At 41.3% G+C, this 24,375-nt stretch overlaps 1 protein-coding gene and 2 pseudogenes across 1 annotated transcript; all 3 read right to left on the bottom strand.

Annotated features, from left to right (window-relative positions):
* Window positions 1–4,482: 4,482 nt before the first annotated feature.
* On the bottom strand, window positions 4,483–5,829 carry LOC144428867 (small subunit ribosomal RNA; annotated as a pseudogene).
* Window positions 5,830–6,746: 917 nt separating this feature from the next.
* On the bottom strand, window positions 6,747–7,856 carry LOC144428868 (small subunit ribosomal RNA; annotated as a pseudogene).
* A 5,053-nt stretch (window positions 7,857–12,909) lies between these two features.
* LOC120337451 (choline/ethanolamine transporter FLVCR2-like) lies at window positions 12,910–19,072 on the bottom strand. The gene is made up of 3 exons (XM_039405212.2): window positions 18,758–19,072; window positions 14,190–14,854; window positions 12,910–13,970 (listed from the first exon to the last, which is right to left on the bottom strand). The coding sequence occupies exons 1-3, from the start codon at window positions 19,054–19,056 to the stop codon at window positions 13,561–13,563; spliced, it is 1,374 nt and encodes a 457-aa protein (XP_039261146.2). The 5' UTR covers window positions 19,057–19,072; the 3' UTR covers window positions 12,910–13,560.
* Window positions 19,073–24,375: the final 5,303 nt, after the last annotated feature.

Here is a 24,375-nt window from a genome sequence, read left to right as displayed (position 1 = left end):
ACTAAATCAAAACAACACCAAGAGTAATATGACACATATGTGACAAAATTTGAAACAGAAGCGGCAAGAGAAAGCGTTTAGTTTTATATCACATGTTTTCCTTTAATGCAGTCGGAAAACAGTTGCCAGAAAAAATGTGCATGAGGTATTGACCCCTGCTAACCTCAATCGAAATCGTATTGTATATATTTTTACACTGATATTTATTACCTCTGCTTTGGATAGCTGGTGAGACATGCTTTTCAACTCACTTGGTATATCGTTTCATTATTTTACACACTTATATCTAAATCAATTTTGCGTTTTGAATTGTGACAATTGAGATAAGTAAAAAGAGTGGCGTGAATGCTGATCTTGTATTGTAAGCTTACCGACCTTCAATTTATAAATGTCTGCAAGTTTTAGAATGTTGGTTTTATTATATACAATATTACGTTGAGCGTTAAATGAGCGGAAGACCGATGAAGGATTTTAATGGCTCTGTTCCGTAACATTTCGACGATTATTCACTGTGTTATTACGTTTGCAGATGCTGGTGTCATTCTTAGTTAGACCTAAAGTACTATTGCCTGCTACCATCCATACTATCATAATTATAATATTATGCTGCTAAATTAAATTATCTTTTGTTGGAATAACTATCTGATACCATCTTTCAATCAGTCATTTATTCACTGCACAACTTCTATCAAAACTGCAACTTCAACAACGACGTCTTTAATCAGCTTTCCGGTGCTGTCACACCTCACTGAGCCAACTAAAATAAGCTGCTGGAACATTCAGCTCAACTGTCTGCCACGTTAGATTACGTCAACAAATTTGAAAGTATCATACCATTCAATCGATAGTAGCGACGAGCGGTGTGTACAAAAGGCAGGGACGTGATCAAAGCAAGTTGATGACTTGCGCTAACTGGGAATTACTATTTTAAGGGAAACAATTGCAAGTCCCTATCCCAATCACGAATGAGGTTCAACAGGTTACCCGGATCTTTCACACTCGCTGCTTTACTCAGTGTAGAGCGCGTGCGGCCTCGGACATCTAAGGGCATCACAAACCTGATGATGCTCAATCTCGTGTGGCTAAACGCCACTAGTCCCTCTAAGAAACACTGACAAACACTGAAATGATACGTCGACGGTGGAGAGACCATACGATCCGCGAGGTTATCTAGAGTCATCAAACGTCACAGGACAGACCCGTTCGATTTTGATCTGATAAAAGCGCGCCTCCCGAGGTCGGAGCTTAATGCTCGTATTAACTCTAGAATTATCACAGTTATCCACTTCGCTTACGAGATCAAATAAACCAAGGCTGATTTAATGAGTCATTCACAGTTTCGCTTTACGAGAACTCGCACTTGCACGTGCATGACTTAATCTTTGAGACAAGAATATCACTACTGGCAGGATCAACCAGATATCTGCGACAGCTGCGCTCGGCCCTTGCGATGCCGCCCGGCGCGTGCTCGTCGCATTTGTTTGTGGCCGAGGCAATCGCCTGCAGCCGTACTCGGCTTCGACAGTCGCCGCGACGTCCACGTTTTCGCCAGGCAATGCCAGGCGAGGCTCTGCCTTTCGTCTTCGCTCGCCCTCTCCCGAGCTCGCTTCATTGAGTTTGGCACGAACAAGAGCTCTGCCGTCCGCCTGCAGCTCTGTCCAAAACCCGGGCATAACAATGCGACCGTTCTGCTTGGCCGGCAAGCGTTCAAGCCAGACGCTCGATCGAGCGCCTTCCACACATTAGTCGAGACAACGGCTCGCTTATTAGCATCGCGTTTGTACTGTTAACGGCTCTGCCGCTCTGGACGCCGATGCCGGCGACGCAGCACTCTCTCGCCCGCCGCCGAGGAACGCGCCTCGTGCGCAAAATGCCCTGTCCGCCGCCATCGGCTCATTCAAGTTGTTCGTTAGCTCTAGCTTTTGCCCCTGCGGGCCTTACCTAGGGTTAGGTCAGTATGCTTGCCCGTGCGGTCTCGGCTTAGGTTAGTTTAGGTTACATTTTTGGCTCACTCAAGTTGTTCGTTAGCCTTAGCCCATAGGGTCTTACGTTAGGTTAGTTGCCTTGCCCATGCGGCCTCGGCTTAGCTTAGATTATAACATTTTTCGGCTCGGTCGCTCTCGACGACGATGTCGGCGACGCAGCACTCTCTCGCCCGTCGCCCTGAGGGCGCGCATCGTTCGTGGAATGCCCCGCTGGGAGCCCTCGGCTCACTGATGTTGTTCGTTAGCTCAAGCTTTCGCCTCTGCGGGCCTTAACTTGGGTTAGGTCATGTTGATAATAAATGAAGCACAACCGGTGTTAGCAAAACGATGTAATTTGCCGACGTTTTGAATTTCTATACAGAAAATCTGATGTGGCGCTAAAAGTAACTCGGAAACGACTAGAAGATGATAATAACCTGAAAGATAGGACGAAACTATCAATTGACCAAATTTGCGAAGCCTTAAATATTTGCTTAAGTGCGGCCAATCTGAGCTTTAGAGGGGAGCACTATAAACAAATTTTTGGTACAGCCATGGGTTCTCCTGTTTCGGTCGTTGTTGCCAATATGGTCATGGAAGATGTGGAAGAAAGAGCCTTAACGACTTTTCCGAATGGCCCAAGAATCTGGGAAAGGTATGTTGATGATACGTTCAACATAATCAAAGAGGAATTTTGTGACGCGTTCCACGACCACATCAACACGATCGAACCAAGCATAAAATTTACCATAGAAAAAGAAGTCAAGGGGACAATAGCCTTCTTAGATGTCCAGATACAGAGAGAAGGAAATGGATAATTGACGACTGATATATTTAGGAAAAAGACCCATACAAATCGCTATCTTAATTTTAACTCCAGTCACCCCCTTAACCATAAACGTTCAGTGTTTAGTAGTCTTATGAATCGTGCCAAAACCCTTATATCGGATGAAACAAAGCAGAAACAAGAAATAAATTTTATTAAGAAGACTTTACGACAAAATGGATATCCAACGAAAATGTTCAGAAATCATGTAAATCTTCAAAAACTGCCTGATAAACCCAAACCAATCTCATCTACCACCATTCCGTATGTCCAAGGACTAAGTGAAAAAATTCGAAAATTTTTGGAAGACGTTAAAATCATAGTAAGTTTTAAATCCCAAAACACTATCAGCCAATTGCTCTCCAACGTCAAAGACCGCCCATGCCCTATACAAAAAAACGGAGTTGTATATGCAACCCCATGCAGCGATTGTTCTTCAGTCTACATTGGAGAAACCAAAGGAAGCCTGGAAATTCGCAGCAAGGCACATCTACGAGATATTAAACAAAAGAAAATTGACAAGTCGGCCCTTTCGAAACACGCCCTTTCTAATAACCATAGCATCGACTGGGAAAACAGCAGAATACTAGAAAAAGAAACTCAATACAAGAGAAGACTATTTCTCGAATCTTATCATATAAATAAAGAGAAGAATTCGATGAATGACAAAGAATTCACACTTTTCCCGCCTGTGTATAAATCATTGTTTAAATAGTCCCCTTTTTGTTTGAACTTGCGCTAGTTTGTTTATTTATACATATTATCTTATCATCATCCTTTTAGATTAGAGTTGACGCCATGATAATTTTTTCCTATTTTTCCTTTTTTCTTGCTCTATATATATCCACTTGTGCCCTTTCCATATCATGCCCTGATGAAGTTTTTCTGTATAGAAATTCGAAACGTCGGCAAATTACATCGTTTTGCTAACACCGGTTGTGCTTCATTTATTATCAACATGAGTTTACCTGGTGGCAATCATGCACTATTTGGGTTAGGTCAGTTGCCTTGCCCATGCGGCCTCGGCTTAGGTTAGGTTAATTTGTATACTAACTTTTTTTGGCTCACTCAAGTTATTCGTTAGCTTTAGCCCATACGAGCCTTAGGTTAGGTTAGTTTGTACCTTGTCGTATTGCAAAATGACACGTGGGCTTCGTCGCGGATGAGTGACGGCCAACCACATGTCAGCAGTCGGCGCGAAACCAACCAATCTAAATCAATTTTGCGTTTTGAAATGTGACAATTGAGATAAGTAAAAAGAGTGGCGTGCATGATGATCTTGTATTGTAAGCTCACGAACCTTCAATTTATAAATATCAGCAAGTTTCAGAATGTTGGTTTTATTATATACAATATTACGTTGAGGGTTCGAATGAGCGGAAGACCGATGACCGATTTTGATGGCTCTGTTCCGTAACTTTCGACGATTATTCACTGTTTAATTACGTTTGCAGATGCTGGTGTCATTCTTAGTTAGACCTGAAGTACTATTGCCTGCTACCATCCATACTATTATCATTATATTATTATACTGCTAAATTGAATTATCTTTTGTTGGGATTACTATCTTATACCATTTTTCAATCAGTCTTTTATTCACTGCACAACTTCTATCAAAACTGCAACTTCAATGTCTAAAATCAACTTTCCGATACTGTCAAATTTCACTGAGCCACCTAAAAGGAGCTGCTGGAACGTTCAGCTCAACAGTCTGCCACGTTAGATTACGACTACGTCAACAAATCTGAAAGTATCGTACCATTCAATAGGTTGTAGCGACGAGCGGTGTGTACAAAGGGCAGGGACGAAATCAACGCAAATTGATGACATGCGCCTAACGGGAATTCCTTGCTCAAGGGAAACAACTGCAAGTCCCTATCCCAATCACGAATGAGGTTCAACGGGTTACCCCGATCTTTCGGCCTAGGTTAGACACTCGCTGCTTTACTCAGTGTAGCGCACGTGCGGCTCGGACATTCAAGGGCATCACAAACCTGGTATTGCTTAATCTCGTGTGGCTAAACGCCACTAGTCCCTCTAAGAAGTTAGACGCCGATCGAGAAGGTCGTGTAACTATTTAACATGCCAGTGTCTGGTTCGTTACCGGAATTAACCAGACAAATCGCTCCACCAACTAGGAAAGGCCATGCACCACCACCCACAGAATCAAAAAAAGATCTCAATCTGTCAATCCTACCTGTGTCCGGGCCGGGTGAGTTTCCCCGTGTTGAGTCGAATTAAGACGCAGGCTCCACTCCTGGTGGTGCCCTTCCGTCAATTCCTTTAGGTTTCAGCTTTGCAACCATACTTCCCCCGGAATCCAAAGTCTTTGGTTTTCCGGAAGCTGCCGGAATGGTCGTCATGGTAACGCCTCCCGCTCACTAGGTGGCATTGTTTATAGTCACAACTAGAACGGTAGCTGATCGTCTTCGAACCTCTGACTTTCGCTCTTGATGAAAAAAAAAACATTCTTGGCGAATGCTTTCGCAGTAGTTCGTCTTCCGCCCGATTCAAGAATTTCACATCTAACGGCAGAGTACGGACGCCCCCGTCTGTCCCTCTTAATCATTACCTCTTGCTCCGAAAACCAACAGAATAGAACCGAGGTCCTATTCCATTAATCTATGCAACACTATGCAGGCGAACAGCCTGTTTTGGACACTCTAATTTTTTCAAAGTAAACTTATCGGCCACCTTCGACACTCAGTCAAGAGCACCGACGGAAAACCGAAGGTTCGGGGAACGCAACCGATCACAGGGCCTCGTTAGAATTCTGTATTGTTATTTTTTGTTACTACCTCCCCGTCACAGTACAAACCCGTTCGGTTTTGATCTTATAAAAGCTCGCCTCCCGAAGTCGGCGCTCAATGCACGTATTAGCTCTAGAAATATCACAGTTATCCACTTCGCTTACGAGATAAAAAAAAAAGGCTGATTTAATGAGTCATTTACAGTTTCGCTTTACGAGAACTCGTACTTGCACCTGCATGACTTAATCTTTGAGACAAGAATATTGCTATTGGCAGGATCAACCAGATAGTTGCGACAGCTGCGCTCGGCCCTTGCGGAGCCGCCCGGCGCGTTCTCGTCGCATTTGTTTGCGGCAGAGGCAATCGCCTGCGTCCGTACTCGACTTCGACAGTCGCCGCGACGTCCACGTCTTCGCCAGGCGGGGCGCTCAGCGTTTTGTCTTCGCTCGCCCTCTCCCGGGCTCGCCCCATTAATTTTCGCACAAACAAGAGCTCTGCTGTCCGCCTGCAGCTTTGACTAAAACCTGGGAATAACAATGCGACCGTTCTGCTATGACGACAAGCGCTCCAGCCAGACGCTCGATCGAGAGCCTTCTACTCATTAGTCAAGACAACGACTCGCTTATTAGCATCGCGTTTGTACTGGTTCCGGCTCGGTCGCTCTGGATGCCGATGCCGGCGACGCAGCACTCTCTCGCCCGCCGCCGAGGAGGCACGCCTCGTGCATGGAATGCCCCGTCCGCCGCCATCGGCTCCTTCAAGTTGTTCGTTAGCTCTAGCTATCGCCCCTGCGGACCTTACCTCGGGTTAGGTCAGTGGGCTTACCCACATCGATGTCTTAGTGTAGCGCACGTGCGTCCCCGGACATCTAAGGTCATCACAAACCTGTTATTGCTCAATCTCGTGTGGCTAAACGCCACTAGTCCCTCTAAGAAGTTAGACGCCGACCGAGAAGGTCGCGTAACTATTTAGCATGCCAGTGTCTGGTTCGTTATCGGAATTAACCAGACAAATCGCTCCACCAACTAAGAGCGGCCATGCACCACCACCAACGGAATCAAAAAAAGCTTTCTATCTGTCAATCCTAGTTATGTCCGGGTCGGGTGAGTTTTCCCGTGTTGAGTCAAATTAAAGCCGCAGGCTCCACTCCTGGTGTTGCCCTTCCGTCAATTCCTTTAGGTTTCAGCTTTGCAACCATACTTCTCCCGGAATCCAAAGACATTGGTTTTCCGGAAACTGCCGGAAATGTCGTTATGTTAACGCCTCTCGATCGCTAGCTGGCATTGTTTATAATCACAACCAGAACGGTATCTGATCGTCTTCGAACCTCTGACTTTCGCTCTTTATGAAAAAAAAACATTCTTGGCGAATGCTTTCGCAGTAGTTCGTCTTCCGCCTGATTCAATAATTTCACATCTAACGGCAGTGTACGAACGCCCCCGTCTGGACCTTTCAATCATTACCTCGTGCTCCTAAAACCAAAAAAATAGAACCGAGGTCCTATTCCATTAGTCCATGCAACACTATGCAAGCGAACAGCCTGCTTTGAACACTAAAATTTTTTGAAAGTAAACTTATCGGCCATCGCCGACACTCAGTCAAGAGCATCGACAGAGAACCGAAGGTGAGGGGTACGCAACCAGTCACACGCCTTGCGACCGACAGGCGGCACTCGCCCAAAATCCAACTACGCGCTTTTAAACCGCAACAACTTTAGCATACACTGTTGGAGCTGGAATTACCGCGGCTGCTGACACCATACTTGCCCTCCAGTGGATACTCGTTAAGAGTTTTAGGATGTATTCATTCCAATTACAGGGCCTCGTTAGAATTCTGTATTGTTATTTTTCCTTACTACCTCCCCGTGTCGGTAATGGGTAATTGGCGCGACTGCTGCCTTCCTTGAATGTGGTAGCCGTTTGTCAGGCTCCCTCTCTGGAATCGAACCCTGATTCCCCGTTACCCGCTATCACAAAAGTAGGCACGTAGCGTACTTTCGACAGTTGATAAGACAAACACTGAAATGATACGTCGACGGTGCAGAGACCGTACGATCCGCGAGGTTATCTAGAGTCATCAAACGTCACAGGACAAACCCGGTCGGTTTTGATCTGATAAAAGCGCGCCTCCCGAGGTCGGAGCTTAATGCACGTATTAGCTCTAGAATTATCACAGTTATCCACTTCGCTTACTAGATCAAATAAACCAAGGCTGATTTAATGAGTCATTCACAGTTTTGCTTTACGAGAACTCATACTTGCACCTGCATGACTTAATCTTTGAGACAAGAATATCACTACTGGCAGGATCAACCAGATAGCTGCGATAGCTGCGCTCGGCCCTTGCGATGCCGCCCGGCGCGTGCTCGTCGCATTTGTTTGCGGCCGAGGCAATCGCCTGTGGCCGTACTCGGCTTCGACAGTCGCCGCGACGTCCACGTTTTCGCCAGGCAATGCCAGGCGAGGCGCTCTGCCTTTCGTCTTCGCTCGCCCTCTTCCGAGCTCGCTTCATTGCGTTTTGCACGAACAAGAGCTCTGCCGTCCGCCTGTAGCTCTGTCTAAATCCCGGGCATAACAATGCAACCGTTCTGCTAGGCCGGCAAGCGTTCAAGCCAGACGCTCGATCGAGCGCCTTCCACACATTAGTCGAGACAACGGCTTGCTTATTAGCATCGCGTTTGTATTGTTAACGGCTCTGCCGCTCTGGACGCCGATGTCGGCGACGCAGCACTCTCTCGACCGCCGCCGAGGAACGCACCTAGTGCGTAGAATGCCCCGTCCGCCGCCATCGGCTCATTCAAGTTGTTCGTTAGCTCTAGCATTTGCCCCTGCGGGCCTTATCTAGGGTTAGGTTAGTATGCTTGCCCATGCGGTCTCGGCTTAGGTTAGTTTAGGTTACATTTTTGGCTCACTCAAGTTGATCGTTAGCTTTAGCCCATAGGGTCTTACGTTAGGTTAGTTGCCTTGCCCATGCGGCCTCGGCTTAGCTTAGATTATAACATTTTTCGGCTCGGTCGCTCTCGACGACGATGTCGGCAACGCAGCACTCTCTCGCCCGCCGCCCTGGAGGCGCGCATCGTGCCTTAACTTGGGTTAGGTCATGTTGATAATAAATGAAGCACAACCGGTGTTAGCAAAACGATGTAATTTGCCGACGTTTCGAATTTCTATACAGAAAATCCGATGTAGCGCTAAAAGTAACTCGGAAACGACTAGAAGATGATAATAACATGAAAGATAGGACGAAACTATCAATTGACCAAATTTGCGAAGCCTTAACTATTTGCTTAAGTGCGGCCAATCTGAGCTTTAGAGGGGAGCACTATAAACAAATTTTCGGTACAGCCATGGGTTCTCCTGTTTCGTTCGTTGTTGCCAATATGGTCATGGAAGGTGTGGAAGAAAGAGCCTTAACGTCTTTTCCGAATGGCCCAAGAATCTGGGAAAGATATGTTGATGATACGTTCAACATAATCAAAGAGGAATTTTGTGACGCGTTCCACGACCACATCAACATGATCGAACCAAGCATAAAATTTACCATAGAAAAAGAAGTCAATGGGACAATAGCCTTCTTAGATGTCCAGATACAGAGAGAAGGAAATGGATAATTGACGACTGATATATTTAGGAAAAAGACCCATACTAATCGCTATCTTAATTTTAACTCCAGCCACCCCCTTAACCATAAACGTTCAGTGGTTAGTAGTCTTATGAATCGTGCCAAAACCCTTATATCGGATGAAACAAAGCAGAAACAAGAAATAATTTTTATTAAGAAGACGACAAAATGGATATCCAACGAAAATGTTCAGAAATCATGTAAATCTCCAAAAACTGCCTGATAAACCCAAACCAATCTCATCTACCATCATTCCGTATGTCCAAGGACTAAGTGAAAAAATTCGAAGAATTTTGGAAGACGTTAAAATCAGAGTAAGTTTTAAACCCCAAAACACTATCGGCCAATTGCTCTCCAACGTCAAAGACCGCCCATGCCCTAAACAAAAAAACGGAGTTGTATATGCAATCCCATGCAGCGATTGTTCCTCAGTCTACATTGGAGAAACCAAAAGAAGCCTGGAAACTCGCAGCAAGGTACATCTACGAGATATTAAACAAAAGAAAATTGACAAGTCGGCCCTTTCGAAACACGCCCTTTCTAATAACCATAGCACCGACTGGGAAAACAGCAGAATACAAGAAAAGAAACTCAATACAGGAGAAGACTATTTCTCGAATCTTATCACATAAATAAAGAGAAGAATTCGATGAATGACAAAGAAACCACACTTTTCCCGCCTGTATATAAATCATTGTTTAAATAGTCCCCTTTTTGTTTGAACTTGCGCTAGTTTGTTTATTTATACATATTATCTTATCATCATCCTTTTAGATTAGAGTTGACGCCATGATGATTTTTTCATATTTTTCCTTTTTTCTTACTCTATATATATTCACTTGTGTCCTTTCCATATCATGCCCTGATGAAGTTTTTCTGTATAGAAATTCGAAACGTCGGCAAATTACATCGTTTTGCTAACACCGGTTGTTAGCGGGAATCACGCGAAAAATTTCGAGTCGGGGCGCAAGACAATGGGCGGCGACGACGCCCCCTGTTTGGATTGCAAAATGACGCGTGGGCTTCGTCGCGGATGAGTGACGGCCAACAACGTGTCAGCAGTCGGCGCGAAACCAACCAATCTAAATCAATTTTGCGTTTTGAAATGTGACAATTGAGATAAGTAAAAAGAGTGGCGACATGATGATCTTGTATTGTAAGCTCACGGACCTTCAATTTCTAAATATCAGCAAGATTTAGAATGTTGGTTTTATTATATACAATATTACGTTGAGGGTTCGAATGAGCGGAAGACCGATGAAGGATTTTGATGGCTCTATTCCGTAACATTTCGACGATTATTCACTGTTTTATTACGTTTGCAGATGCTGGTGTCATTCTTAGTTAGACCTAAAGTACTATTGCCTGCTACCATCCATACTATTATCATTATATTATTATACTGCTAAACTGAATTATCTTTTGTTGGAATTACTGCTGGAGCTGCTGGAACGTTCAGCTCAACTGTCTGCCACGTTAGGTTACGACTACGTCAACAAATCTGAAAGTATCATACCATTCAATAGGTAGTAGCGACGAGCGGTGTGTACAAAGGGCAGGGACGTAATCAATGCAAATTGATGACTTGCGCTTAACGGGAATTCCTTGCTCAAGGGAACTGCAAGTCCCTATCCCAATCACGAATGTGGTTCAACGGGTTACCCGGATCTTTCGGCCTAGGTTAGACACTCGCTGCTTTACTCAGTGTAGCGCATGTGTGGCCCCGGACATTCAAGGGCATCACAAACCTGGTATTGCTTAATCTCGTGTGGCTAAACGCCACTAGTCCCTCTAAGAAGTTAGACGCCGACCGAGAAGGTCGCGTAACTATTTAACATGCCAGTGTCTGGTTCGTTACCGGAATTAACCAGACAAATCGCTCCACCAACTAGGAAAGGCCATGCACCACCACCCACAGAATCAAAAAAGCTCTCAATCTGTCAATCCTACCTGTGTCCGGGTCGGGTGAGTTTCCCCTTGTTGAGTCGAATTAAGCCGCAGGCTCCACTCCTGGTGGTGCCCTTCCATCAATTCCTTTAGGTTTCAGCTTTGCAACCATACCTTCCCCCGGAATCCAAAGACTTTGGTTTTCCGGAAGCTGCCGGAATGGACGTCATGGTAACGCCTCCCGATCACTAGGTGGCATTGTTTATAGTCACAACTAGAACGGTATCTGATCGTCTTCGAACCTCTGACTTTCGCTCTTGATGAAAAAAAAACATTCTTGGCGAATGCTTTCGCAGTAGTTCGTCTTCCGCCCGATTCAAGAATTTCACATCTAACGGCAGAGTACGGACGCCCCCGTCTTTCCCTCTTAATCATGACCTCTTGCATTGAAAACCAACAGAATAGAACCGAGGTCCTATTCCATTAATCTATGCAACACTATGCAGGCGAACAGCCTGCTTTGAACACTCTAATTTTTTTAAAGTAAACTTATCGGCCACCGTCGACACTCAGTCAAGAGCGGGTAACTTACGCGCCTGCTGCCTTCCTTGGATGTGGTAGCCGTTTATCAGGCTCCCCCTCCGGAATCGAACCCTGACTCCACGTTACCCGTTATCACAAAGATAGGCACGCAGCGTACCTTCGACAGTTGATAGGGCAGACACTTGAATGATACGTCGTAGGTGCAGAGACTGTACAATCCGCGTGGGTATCCAGAGTCATCAAACGTCACAGGACGAACCCGGTCCGTTTTATCTGATAAAAACACGCCGACGCGCCTCGTGCGTGGAATGCCCCGCACGTCGCCCTCGGCTCACTCGAGTTGTTCGTTAGCTCTAGCTTTTGCCCCTGCTGGCCTTAACTTGGGTTAGGTTCGTTATTAACATGCGGCCTCGGCTCAGGTTAGTTTGTACTTTAACATTTTTTTGCTCATTCAAGTTGTGCGTTAGCTTCAGCTCATATGGGCCTTACCTTAGCTTAGTAAAATAACATTTCTCTCGACAGCTCTCGACGACAATGCCGCCGACGCAGCATTCTCTCGCCCGCCGCTAAGGGGATGGGGGGGGGGGGGGGCGCCTTCATCGTGGAATGCCCCGCCCGCCACCCTCTGCTCACCCGAGTTGTTCGTTTGCTCTAGCTTTTGCACTTGCAGGCCCTTACCTTAGCTTAGTAAAATAACATTTCTCTCGACAGCTCTCGACGACAATGCCGCCGACGCAGCATTCTCTCGCCCGCCGCTAAGGGGATGGGGGGGGGGGGGGGGCGCCTTCATCGTGGAATGCCCCGCCCGCCACCCTCTGCTCACCCGAGTTGTTCGTTTGCTCTAGCTTTTGCACTTGCAGGCCTTACCTTAGGTTAGGTTAGTTGCCTTGTTCATACGGCTTCGGCTTAGCTTAGGTTATAACATTCTTCCGCTCGGACGCTCTCGATGACACAGCACACTCTAGCCCGCCGCCGAGAGGCGCGCCCCGTGCGTGAAACTCCCCGTCCGCCGCCCTCGGCTCACTCGAGTTGTTCGTGATCTCTAGCCTCTGTCCATGTAGGCCTTAACTTGGGTTAGGTTATTTGCCTTGCCCATGCAGCCTCGGCTTAGGTTAGGTCAGTTTGTACCTTGTCGTATTGCGAAATGACACGTGGGCTTCGTCGCGGATGAGTGACGGCCAACCACGTGTCAGCGGTCGGCGCGAAACGTAGTTAGATCATCCATCCAACTACGTTTTTCTTTTTTTCGTTCCTTGTCACAATGAAATACTTTATATCATCGAAGCATGTTCAGATGTCGCAATAAAATGTCATTGCTATTTCTAACCAAAATAAATATATTTCTAGTCACCCGTACCAGGTAAGATTAATTAAGAGGTGTATCTTCAGTGAATAAATGAATGATTCACAATATTTTGTATTTAGACATCGAGATCCAGCGGCCAACATCAGGACGAGAAATATATATGCCTGAGGAGAAATCAAGTTTAACGAAATTGCCAAAAATTTAATAATTAGCTAATAAAATTTGACATTTTACTTTTACGTATTTCCCCAAACTACATACCATAATAACAAAAGACTTCAAAATCGAGCTTGTGTAACTTGGTTACTCATATTCCCGTGATGTCTATAAAATTTGCTAAAGTTCATGTTTGAACGTGTCAAACTGACAATCCTCCTGAACAAGTAAATAATAAATCACTATTTGAATTCATAAATTCTATTTCCGAACTAAATTAAAGCTTTGAGAAAAAGATGAAAAGCACCCAGAAGCGGCCTCAGAAACTCGCTACACCCTTATATACATTACGGAAACAAGCACTATGTTATCAATATTACCCTATTTTAGAAAACTTTCTATCGGTACATATTTTTTTGCATATTTATATCTTTTTTCATACAAAATATGTTTTGTTCTTCTTAGCAAACGTTTAAGTGGTTGTGTAATATATATAGATTAGCGATGTTAGGGATTAGTTTTTGTTAATGGTTCTTCTTCAGCATCTCTAGTTTTAGAAAACTTCGTTGCTATTTTGGATCTTCTGTAGTTAGACGTTGTGCACGCGAGAAGCAGAACTGATAATCCATTAGCTATTATGGGAACAAAAACTGCAGACGTTTCGTTATATCGTTCCATGAGAAATCGTTCCAAAGATACCATGATGACTGTAACCAGTTGCGACGGAATATTGTATAAAGCCATAACAACAACATTGTTTGTAGGATATGTTACCTCCAAAAGATATTCGCCAAGACAAACAGCTGTAGTTCCTCGTATTCCAGTTACCACAATGTAAAATATCGCAACTGTATAAATTTCTTTGAACAGATGACCAAAGTATACAGACACAGAAGAAACGAATATACCCGTCAATACTGTAAACAAAATATAGGCCATGATTACAATGCGTTTCACTTATAACCTGAGTCATCATAATCTTAATATACCATGTATTGTAAACAACAAAGACGCTAAATTATATATATCTATATTTGACAAATGGAATATCAACATCATACTCTTAAAATGCCTAAAACAATTTCTTAAAATTTAAAAAGTGAGGGACAAATCATAGAAAGTAATAGTTTACTTGCCCGCAATGCACATTCCTTTGTAGTGTCCGTATTTGTCCAGGTACCTTCCCACTAGTATAGATAGAATAGATGCTAAAATTGTTCCCATTGTTCTTACATTTCCACCGAACTGATCCGACAAATCAGGAAAAGTCCGTAAAAGCATTGACGATACAAGAATGATTGTCAAACCAAAAACTGAAAACTGAAAACCTCTAATAACAGTAATTATCGCAAAATCTGAGTTTAAACATAAATCTCGAACAACTGTAAGATTTCTGATGATGTCGATAGTTTGCATACTGTTTACTCTTTCGCTTTCCAGCAGCGTCTGTTGAGATGCAGATGGGGGGGAAGGTGGATGATCGGCAATGTACAGCCATCCAACTACAAGTGAGAATAATAACAGGACGAATATAAGACCAAAACTCGTAAAATATGTGTTTTGTATTGTGGCCAATTTCAGGAAGGCAACAGTGGCATCTGAAGTGTTTTGCAGCACATAAGGAAAATAGAGTGCAGATAATGTACCACCTAGATTGTCTGCTGTCCAAGCAATTCCAATAGCTGTTGCTCTTTCGTTTGCAGGAAACCATGAAGCTGCTAACTCAAATACAAGAAGATAGAATATGGAGCCTGATATCCCAATTAACGCCTGACCCATCAAAACCATCCAGTAAAAGTTTCTGTAAATAACGAAGATATTTAGGTAGTATACACAAACTAGTTAGTTTTGTTAGTTCCAAATTTGATCGTCTAATATTATTGTGCAGAATTTTCTATTTGTAATCTAGTCCAGTGGTTCCCAAACTTTTTTGACAATCGCCCCCCTATAGTAGTTTATACAACTGTATCGCCCCCCTGCAATACAAAAAATATAAAGTCAGAAACGAATATATTACATACCAAATAAGAAGACAAATCATAGTTTATAGTGTTTTTTAATGAAATAGATGAGCTTGGTGTTCTTCAGCGAGTTTTTTATTGTATCTTAAATTACCCCGTTTACTGGTGAAAAGGCAATTTCGTTGTTTTGATAGCAATAGTAGCACGACTGAAAACCCCTTTTTCACCATATAATAGGTCGGAAATGAAAGAATCCAGGGTTCTACCTCCTCAAAAACCGCCGTGTACTCTTGCCTTATAGTATTTCACTTCCTAAATTCATCCTATTTCACATATAAATAATGAAAACAAAGTTAATTTTCCCAAACTTATATATAATAATGATTTTCGTACATTTCATTCATTCGTACAGCATGATGACATGCACCAAAATACTTTGGTAAAATTCATCCCCAATTCCTCATCCTACCACGGCCTCCAGTCCGATCACCAGTCCATAATTAATCAGCCATTTGTTTTTGTATTCATGGACTCGGATGTGGAAGAAGTCGTGATCGACTATCGGCTACGGCTCGCGGGACAAAATTCAGGGTTGCCAGTCTTTTGCGGGTCGCATATATTTTTTTAAAGTTAAAAACGGAACAGCGCGCGAAAACTGCGACAATTCGTGAACTCAACTCAGTCGTCTTATTAAAAAAATATTACAATGACATTTAATGTGACACTGTCTTGTTGATGCATCACGCTGAATAGCTTTACGACGCGAAAATTGGAACATTTTCTAAATGGGCATCACTAATCCCAGTTCTTTGCTTGTTCTTTGTAATGTTCATTTTTGAAAAAAATTGTTTGCACAAATATGTACTTCCAAACATCGAAGTGAATATTTTCGCATGATTTGTGAAATTTTGATAAAGATTTCCTTTAAGAAGATACATTCTTACAAAAATTGAGCAGTGATGAATGTCTCGAATAGAATATAAATTTTATTTTCTTATTGCATTGCAATATATATATTCGAATATTGACTGCGCTATTGAACCCCTGCCCTCAGCATCAACTTTTCTTCGTGTTTCCATTCGTCTAATTATAATTAAATTGTGGGCTCGTTAAACGAGTAGCTGTTCAATAGGGTTCCATTACATTTGAACCCACGTACATTTGAACCCATCACAATTGCACCTGTATGCTATTGCACCTATGGAATTTTTTTTGTTTCACGGATAGCTAAACCCATACCAACCCTAACCCATGGGTTTTAGCACCCGCATATACAGGGTGATTGAAAAGTAACTCCCTATTTTAAAATAAATACAATTTATTCAAATGCTATATCATGTTTCATGTTTCTAAATTTATGTGTATATATTACTTAATATATGGCAATTTAATTTATGTTCTTGTTTTCCTTTCAGATTTGTTTAAATATTGTTCAATTTCAATCTTTTCAAATTTATTTTATTTCAAAACCCTACAAAAATGGCTGGACGTCTTACTCTACAGGAACGTGCCCAGATAGCCGCGCGTTATGAAGTTTGGGGATGCATTGTTCAAGTGCAAAGATGGTGGAGAACTATTAAGGGAAAACATGCCCAAATTGACCCGAAGACGATCAAGAATTGTCATAAAAAACTTATGACCACAGGATCTGTGGCTGATACTCAAAGAAGCGGTCGTCCTTCCAAATCCAGAGATCCTGAGGTGGTGCAAGTTGTTAAAGAAATGTTTACCCGTAGCCCACATAAGTCAATTCGTCAAGCAACAAGAGAAAGTGGGCTCTCCTTTCATTGTGTACGTAATGTGCTAAAAAACGAGCTTAAATGGCGTGCTTGGAAGCCGCATTACTGTCAAGCACTCTCTGCAGAAGACTTTGACATTCGTATGGAGTTTGGTGAAATAATGTTGGCTTGGTTTAGAGATTGGCCCAACCTTTTTAAAAATATTCTATGGAGTGATGAAGCTGTATTCCACATAGGTGGTTTGTGAACCGTCATAACTGCCACTACTGGGCGGAAGAAGATCCTCGTGTTACCTGTGAAAAAATGCAAAATCGATCCAAAGTAACGGTATGGTGTGGAATTACTTTTGATAGGATTGTGGGTCCCTTCATTCTTCGCGATACCATGAATGCCGAAAGGTACCTCGCTATGTTGAAAGATGAAATTTGGCCAATTATCAGTGCTTGGGAAAATATTGAAGATTTGATTTTCATGCAAGATGGAGCTCCTCCACACTTTGCTATTGTTGTTCGTGAATGGCTAAATGCTCAATTTCCTGGAAGATGGATGGGTCGTCGCGGTTCGCACGAATGGCCTGCCAGAAGTCCTGACTTAACACCCTGCGACTTTTTTCTCTGGGGTTGGCTGAAAGAGGAAGTCTACTCAACCAAACCAAGAAATTTGGAAGAACTTGAGGGGCGAATACGTGAAGTTATGACTTCCATCCCGCAAGAGTTTCTTGCGAAATCAGTTGATGCGATTCCTGGTCGACTTGAGAAGCTGGTGGCAAATAAAGGCGCCCATATTGAATTTTAAATAAAAGCCCATGCATTATACTTCCTTCTCATATTCATTAATTGTAGAAATTATATTTTAAAAATAAACTATAGTTTTTTTAAAATAGGGAGTTACTTTTCAATAAGCCCATGCATTATACTTCCTTCTCATATTCATTAATTGTAGAAATTATATTTTAAAAATAAACTATAGTTTTTTTAAAATAGGGAGTTACCTTTCAATCACCCACCCGTGGATATACGCATGGGTTCAAATGTACGGTCACCGTTCAATAAAATTTTTAGGATATAATAAAATTTAGTCCAAACGTGTCTCACGATAAATTCTGTTACGTAAAAAAATGTCATTTACTATTCGAGCGTAGATTATAAATAAAAAAAATTTCATCGTCAAAATCGCCGTTTGGATGTTTACCCGGACATAGACATCCTTGTTTACTTCGTAACATTGGCCAATCAGCAAGATGCAAAAACGTAACAATGCCCCCTTTCACATCCGCTCAGACAAAAAACAGATTGTTGAATGGTGTGTGTTAGAATGATAGTTTGAAACAAACACCCCATTTTATAGGCAACAACTCGCGAAACCACTCTTAAAATAAACACCGAAAATTTTAAAATGGTAAAGAATGGGAAGAATTTTCCGCGGTCAAACGTCGGGGAAAGGTCCATTCAGCGAATCGTCTCGGGCCAGATTATTTTACTCCGGCCGTATTTTGCCGACCACTGGGATACGCAACTACCGTCCCTTACTGCGAGGACGAGTCCAGAAATACTTTCGCGTGTGATAATCGCCCACGTGATTCAAGCCTGCGAATGCACACAGATTACAGAATTAAGTGCGCCGAACATAAAACAGGTTTCGCGAAATCGCCCCCCTATTGCCCGCTTCTACTTTTTCGCCCCCCTCTGTATCGTTTTCGGCCACTGGGGGCGATATCGCCCACTTTGGGAATCACTGATCTAGTCCATAGCAAGAAATTTAAGAATAATGAAATAAGGCTCTATCTTATTTTCGGGGAAACACGATAGTTGTCTATATTTAAAAAACAATTTAAAAACAACTTTTAATATCGTATAATTGACAATATTATGTAGTTCATATCTGCATAATATAAAGTACTACGATCAATGGGAACATGCGACGCATGCATGGCTTTTCTTTGATTTAAACCAACTTTAGATCATTATATATTGTTGAAAAAAACTTTTTTCTGCAAATACTGACCTAGACATAAATCCAATTATGTCTGCTCCTATTCCGATCACCGCTGCAAAGAGACCATATAAGAACAAAGAACGGACTCCTGTGATTCTTCCAGTTACAACAACAATAAATGGAGCGATGGTACTGAAAATATCGCTTATGATACCAAGTATATCTACTTCGTATGCACCGATTTTAAAATAATACGAAACAACGTTGTTAATGATTCCATACGATAAAGTGGTAAACTGGTGATTGAACATTCCTATCCACAAAATTGTCAGCCAGGCCCATCTTATAGGATACGCTTTGTATTCCATCTTGACAACAGCAGTAATTCCAACTACTGATTTGGCATGCGTTCTTGCGATATATTATATTATATTTTTTTTCAACGTCGCGTTAAAGAGTTTCGTTCATAATTTGTCAACAGTGAATCGGAAGTAATTAATAAGTTTGTATAACGGCCATTACACCGACGTTTGTAGGACGAGCTTTGCGTACAATGTTTCTCTACTGTCAATCAGGGTTGAAATCCATGAGCTCCGCATAATATGTAATTTGAAAACAAAATGAAAGCAAATTGCTCGCTATCGTCTGGCTCGCATAAAACGACAAACCACGAACTCTATAAAGCAGACTGCCCGAGAAACCACGATTGTCCTCACGTGGACGAATGTCTTCAATCAATTCAAAAAGTTTTACAAATAATCCTTTGATCAGGCTCATTAGAAAGTGGTTTGATGCTCTTTGTTCGGAGTATTTTATATAAGCGTTTTCTGTGTGCAGTTTTAATGAGAAACATTATCTCCAGTAGAGATCACTCATGTGCTGAGCTAACAGATAAGCACTGTTGTAGCACAACACTCGTATTAGGTACCTGTGCTTTATTCAAATAAATACCCAAATGACAGATGTAAACAGTAAACTACTAGAAAGAGACCATACCAATTATAAGGGAAAACAGTTCAGAGTTGCATCTCGTTTTTTCAAGCTTTAAATTTTTTTTTTCGCGGTAGGATTGATTAAACATGAACAAACGCTTTTCGATCAGTTACATTAAATTTTGTGACTTCATTTCCCAACTGCTTCCATTATATCAGATACTGCTTTTCTTCAGTGGAAGATGATGTTTAAAAAAAAGTAACAGGACAGTCGTAACTTAAGTTTGGTTCATTAGGCCTATTCGCAAACAAATGCATGTATAGAGACACCTAAGTGACTCAAATACTAGATGGATCCTGATTTTCCAACGAACGTTTGACTTATCAAAATCACCCCGTAAAAGTCTCTGTGCATGTGAATTAGAAATATTTTACCTAGTCTACACAAATTAGTTTTGTTACTTTAAAAACCGATCCATTGTAACAGAACAATTCGAAAAGTTTATTCCTCATACATCTTTATGTCAAATATATTTTTTCCACTGTTCCAAACTTTGTTAAGTATATTCGAAAATATGATATGTCGAAATCCATTCCGAAAAAATGGTAATCAAATTAACACTACTATGTAGTTAGCAAAATATGAATGTATTACAACGACGGAAAATATGTGATGTATGCTTTTTGGAACTTGTCAAAAATAGACTTTGTCTTACAAAAATATTTGAATAAAAGTAAATTAATAATCCGAATTGTCAGCCATCTCCATCTTATTGGATACACTTTGTATTCTATCTTGATAACAGCCTTGAAGTCCTACTTAATGGTGAAGATAGCCGTTCGTGCGACATGAGAATGTTGCCACCTCATATTTCCCTTATTTCTATCGTCGCATCAGCAGGTCAATAATTTGTCAATAGTCTGTCGGAAAACATCGTCTATCGGAGTGTTTGCACCAACGGATATACACTGATATTAAAAGCGTAACAGCACTGCTATAAATATTACCAACCAATCGCTTTCCTACATTCAGTTGTTGTGAATGAAAGTATCACTCTTTTCAATTTTGTTGTCTTTTGTATCAAACTTTCGCTGATTTTGAACAAAACATACCACCGCCTGATGATCGGCGACTGATCAGTATAAATCACAACAACATAAAAGAAATGATAACATGCAAGAATTCAAACATATTTTAAAAAGTGCCAATATCTGAATTGGAAATAAGTTTCATAAGCTGCCTACGTGTGGGGTGGTATGCTATACGAGGTCCCTGCTGACTAAATATATACAATCCTCTTCTATTATAATTGATAGATGCGCAATGCACTTTTATTAAAATAAGCATAGTTTATTAACTGTTCTGTAAGTATGATATGAAAATTCTGTTTCAGATATTCTCCTGTTTCAGATATTCTCTATAATCTTTGTTTAGTAGCAACTCTAGCTATAATATATTTTCAACCTGATATTCCCCAAATGTTTGCACGTGTATTTCTATTCTGACATCGCAACAAGAAATTTTACGCACAAACCTATAATATTGTAAATACAGAAAATTTGGTTCAAAATTCGAATCAACATGAAAAGTGCATAATTGGTCTATGCAGGGGTAAATGGTCGGAAAATTACGTAGCAAACAAACTCTGTTGTTCTGTTAACTTTATGAATTCAATATAAAAAAAAAGATTTTTAAAAGAAATATCAATAAAAAAAAAGTCAGGCAGTTGAATTTTCTTATTTTTTCACTATATATTTTGCATAGATAACCAAGATTTTAATTCTGGCTCGTTCCTGTCGCGCCACCTAATATTTGTTGTTGTCTTCTCTATAGCTTGATCAACCGCCCTTGCAGCAGTTTCAAGATTTGAATTATATTGTTGGACACGTAGTGGACATAACGATCGTTTTGTTGTTATGTTGTTCTTGTCTTTGACAATTTTGGACACCTAGTGAAAATATTAAAAAAACGCTTTTCTCTTTGATCACTGGACCAATTGCTTTAAAATTTTTTAGTGGTTAAAGATGAAATTTTTATCCAGAAGGCTATTAATTTTATTTATTTCAAATATTACTGTTAGCTCAGTGAGATTTTTTTTGTTTGCTATGACGTCACTGAACGTTCTGCGGACTCATATGCAGGCACTCCTCTTTTTAATCACGTGCCATCGAACTTTGGCGTGAGGGCGGATTCTGGAGTCGCTGCTACTCAAAAAAGGTTTTCGTGGTTACCGGTGAATGGCAGTGGTGCTAAAGGTACGGTAGACCGTACTGTACTGCTTCGCTTGGTGTGAATATATTTGTAGACTGTGGTCTAGAGGTACGGTAAACCGTACTTCACTGCTTCGCTTGGTGTGAATATATTTGTAGACTGTGGTCTAAAGGTACGGTAAACCGTACCGGTACTGTACTGCTTCGCTTGGTGTGAATATATTTGTAGACTGTGGTCGAAAAGCTTCGCTTGGTGTGAATATACTTGTAGACTGTGGCATCTGCTGTTATAATACCGTGATAAATCGAATAAGTTGGTTTTGCAAAGAAGAAGCGTCTGGCATTACAGGTAGGAGGGGGAATAGGGGGGTGCGCATTTCCAATACGTCGATAATATCTTTGTCAGCCAATTTGCGACCACAGTGTTTTTGTCTGTTTAAAACCTGCTTTCATCTGACAGGAACATTTGTGATATTTCAGACGTTTTGTGTAAACCATGAGGTCTGGAATGTTTGTTATGGTCTTGTTTGGAAGAATAGCTCATTTCCTACTCAGCAATATAAGAATGAACTGACATTCGGAAGTAATAAAATATCGCTTACATTTCACGCGTGTACTTCCCGCTGCGATAGAAAAACGTCGCACAAAAAGAAAATAATTCAATAAACCTTGGCGTTGCGCGCTAACCAATAACAAAAGCTAGTATGATAAGGTCTTATTTTGAAGGTCATTTTATATGCTACATAACATAGTAGAGTGGCCATCTCAGAACGTCGGGAAGTTATAAAAATATCGAGTCGTTTGATCGCAGCTGCCTCACCGAAAAAAAGTTAGTTCACATAAGCGTTTTATCTCGCAAATTCTGCTTGTCTCACGATTATAAGCTTTTATGATTCATAATAAATGTTTTATTATAACTCACAAAAGCTTTCAACGCGATAAAGCACAAACAAACAACCGATCGATCGATCAAGCTTAGCCTGGCCTGATTCGACGTGGTGACTTCTCAAACGGAAAATTTCCAAAACGCTTGAACGACTTGCGCTATCGAAAAGCGTTTAGTATCATATCAAAGAGGAAACCAATGTGCAGTCAACTGTATAGTCACATTTGAGCTTTACAAGAGCTATACACGTCCAACAGCTGATAGAATGAGAGAGTGGAAATATTTTTGTTATTTTTTGACGTTACGAGAGACCACACGAAACACGGATTTCAATTTACCGTCCTCCAGTGACATATATCGTATAGTACTCTGCTAAAAGACCTTTCCAATGATATATAATTATTGTATATTGGGTAAATTTTGGGGGTCCTATGACATGAATAAAAATGGGTATACAAAATTGGGCTCGATTGGGAGTCTAAAACAGGTGTTGCTGTGATGTGGTGCTTTGTTTATAATTTGACGAGTTTTGTTCGAAATAACCATGTTCTTAAAAATATATGACGGTCAGAAATGCAATTAGAAGCCCAGATAGAGAAGTTCTGGTACCGTAACACAGCGCGATGAAACTGAACGAACTTGTAGCTGTCAAAAGCTTCAAAATCCATACAAATATAAGAGATAAAAAGATGAAACTTAGCAGGTGGGTAGAGTTGTGTTTCTTTTAACCACCTTTGAAGGTTTCGCGTTTCTACATTTGAAGGAGGGAAAATAGGTGGGTGCGCATTTCCAATACGTCGATAATATCTTTGTCAACCAATTTGCGACAACCGTGTTTTTGTCTGTTTGATTGCTGTGATGTGGTGCTTTGTTTATAATTTGACGAGTTTTGTTCGAAATAACCATGTTCTTAAAATATATGACGGTCAGAAATGCAATTAGAAGCCCAATGTTTTCAAAGATAGAGAGGTTCTGGTACCGTAACACAGCGCGGTGACACTGAACTAACTCGTAGCTGTCAAAAGCTTGAAAATCCATACAAATATAAGAGATAAAAAGATAAAACTTGGCAGGTGAGTAGAGTTGTGTTTCTTTTAACCATCTTTGAAGGTTTCGCGTTTTTACAATTAAGGGAGGGGTAATAGGTGGGTGCGCATTTCCAATACGTCGATAATATCTTTGTCAACCAATTTGCCACCACCGTGTTTTTGTCTGTTTGATTGTTGTGATGTGGTGCTTTGATTATACAGGTACTGGTAAGTCACCGCATATGATTTTTGGGGGAATTGTTCTGCGTGTCCATATATTTGGGCATTGCTCTCTTGTTTAAAATTGATAAGCTACAATAATTTAGTGAGTAAAAACTGCATTAATTCATATATAGAGATATAGAACAAGTTCGGATTGTTATCAATTATTAATTGTATCAATTTTCTCTACTTTCATATTAGTCATGGCATGACACTATATTGTTCGAGAATTTAGATTTCTGATTTTTTGAATGCAATTTTTTTTTTTTTTAAATAACTATGAATACAGAGTTGTTATTTGGAAGAAGAATAAAACTGCAGTATTCGCGGGAAAAAACTTTGTCGAAGAATGGGTTTTATTGAATTATAATTTTCCCAAATAGATCGTGCTTTTTACCACCTTTTTGT

This window comes from Styela clava, chromosome 10 (assembly GCF_964204865.1).
Source record: "Styela clava chromosome 10, kaStyClav1.hap1.2, whole genome shotgun sequence".
NCBI classification, from domain to species: domain Eukaryota; kingdom Metazoa; phylum Chordata; class Ascidiacea; order Stolidobranchia; family Styelidae; genus Styela; species Styela clava.
This window is presented reverse-complemented; position numbering and strand designations above follow the sequence as displayed.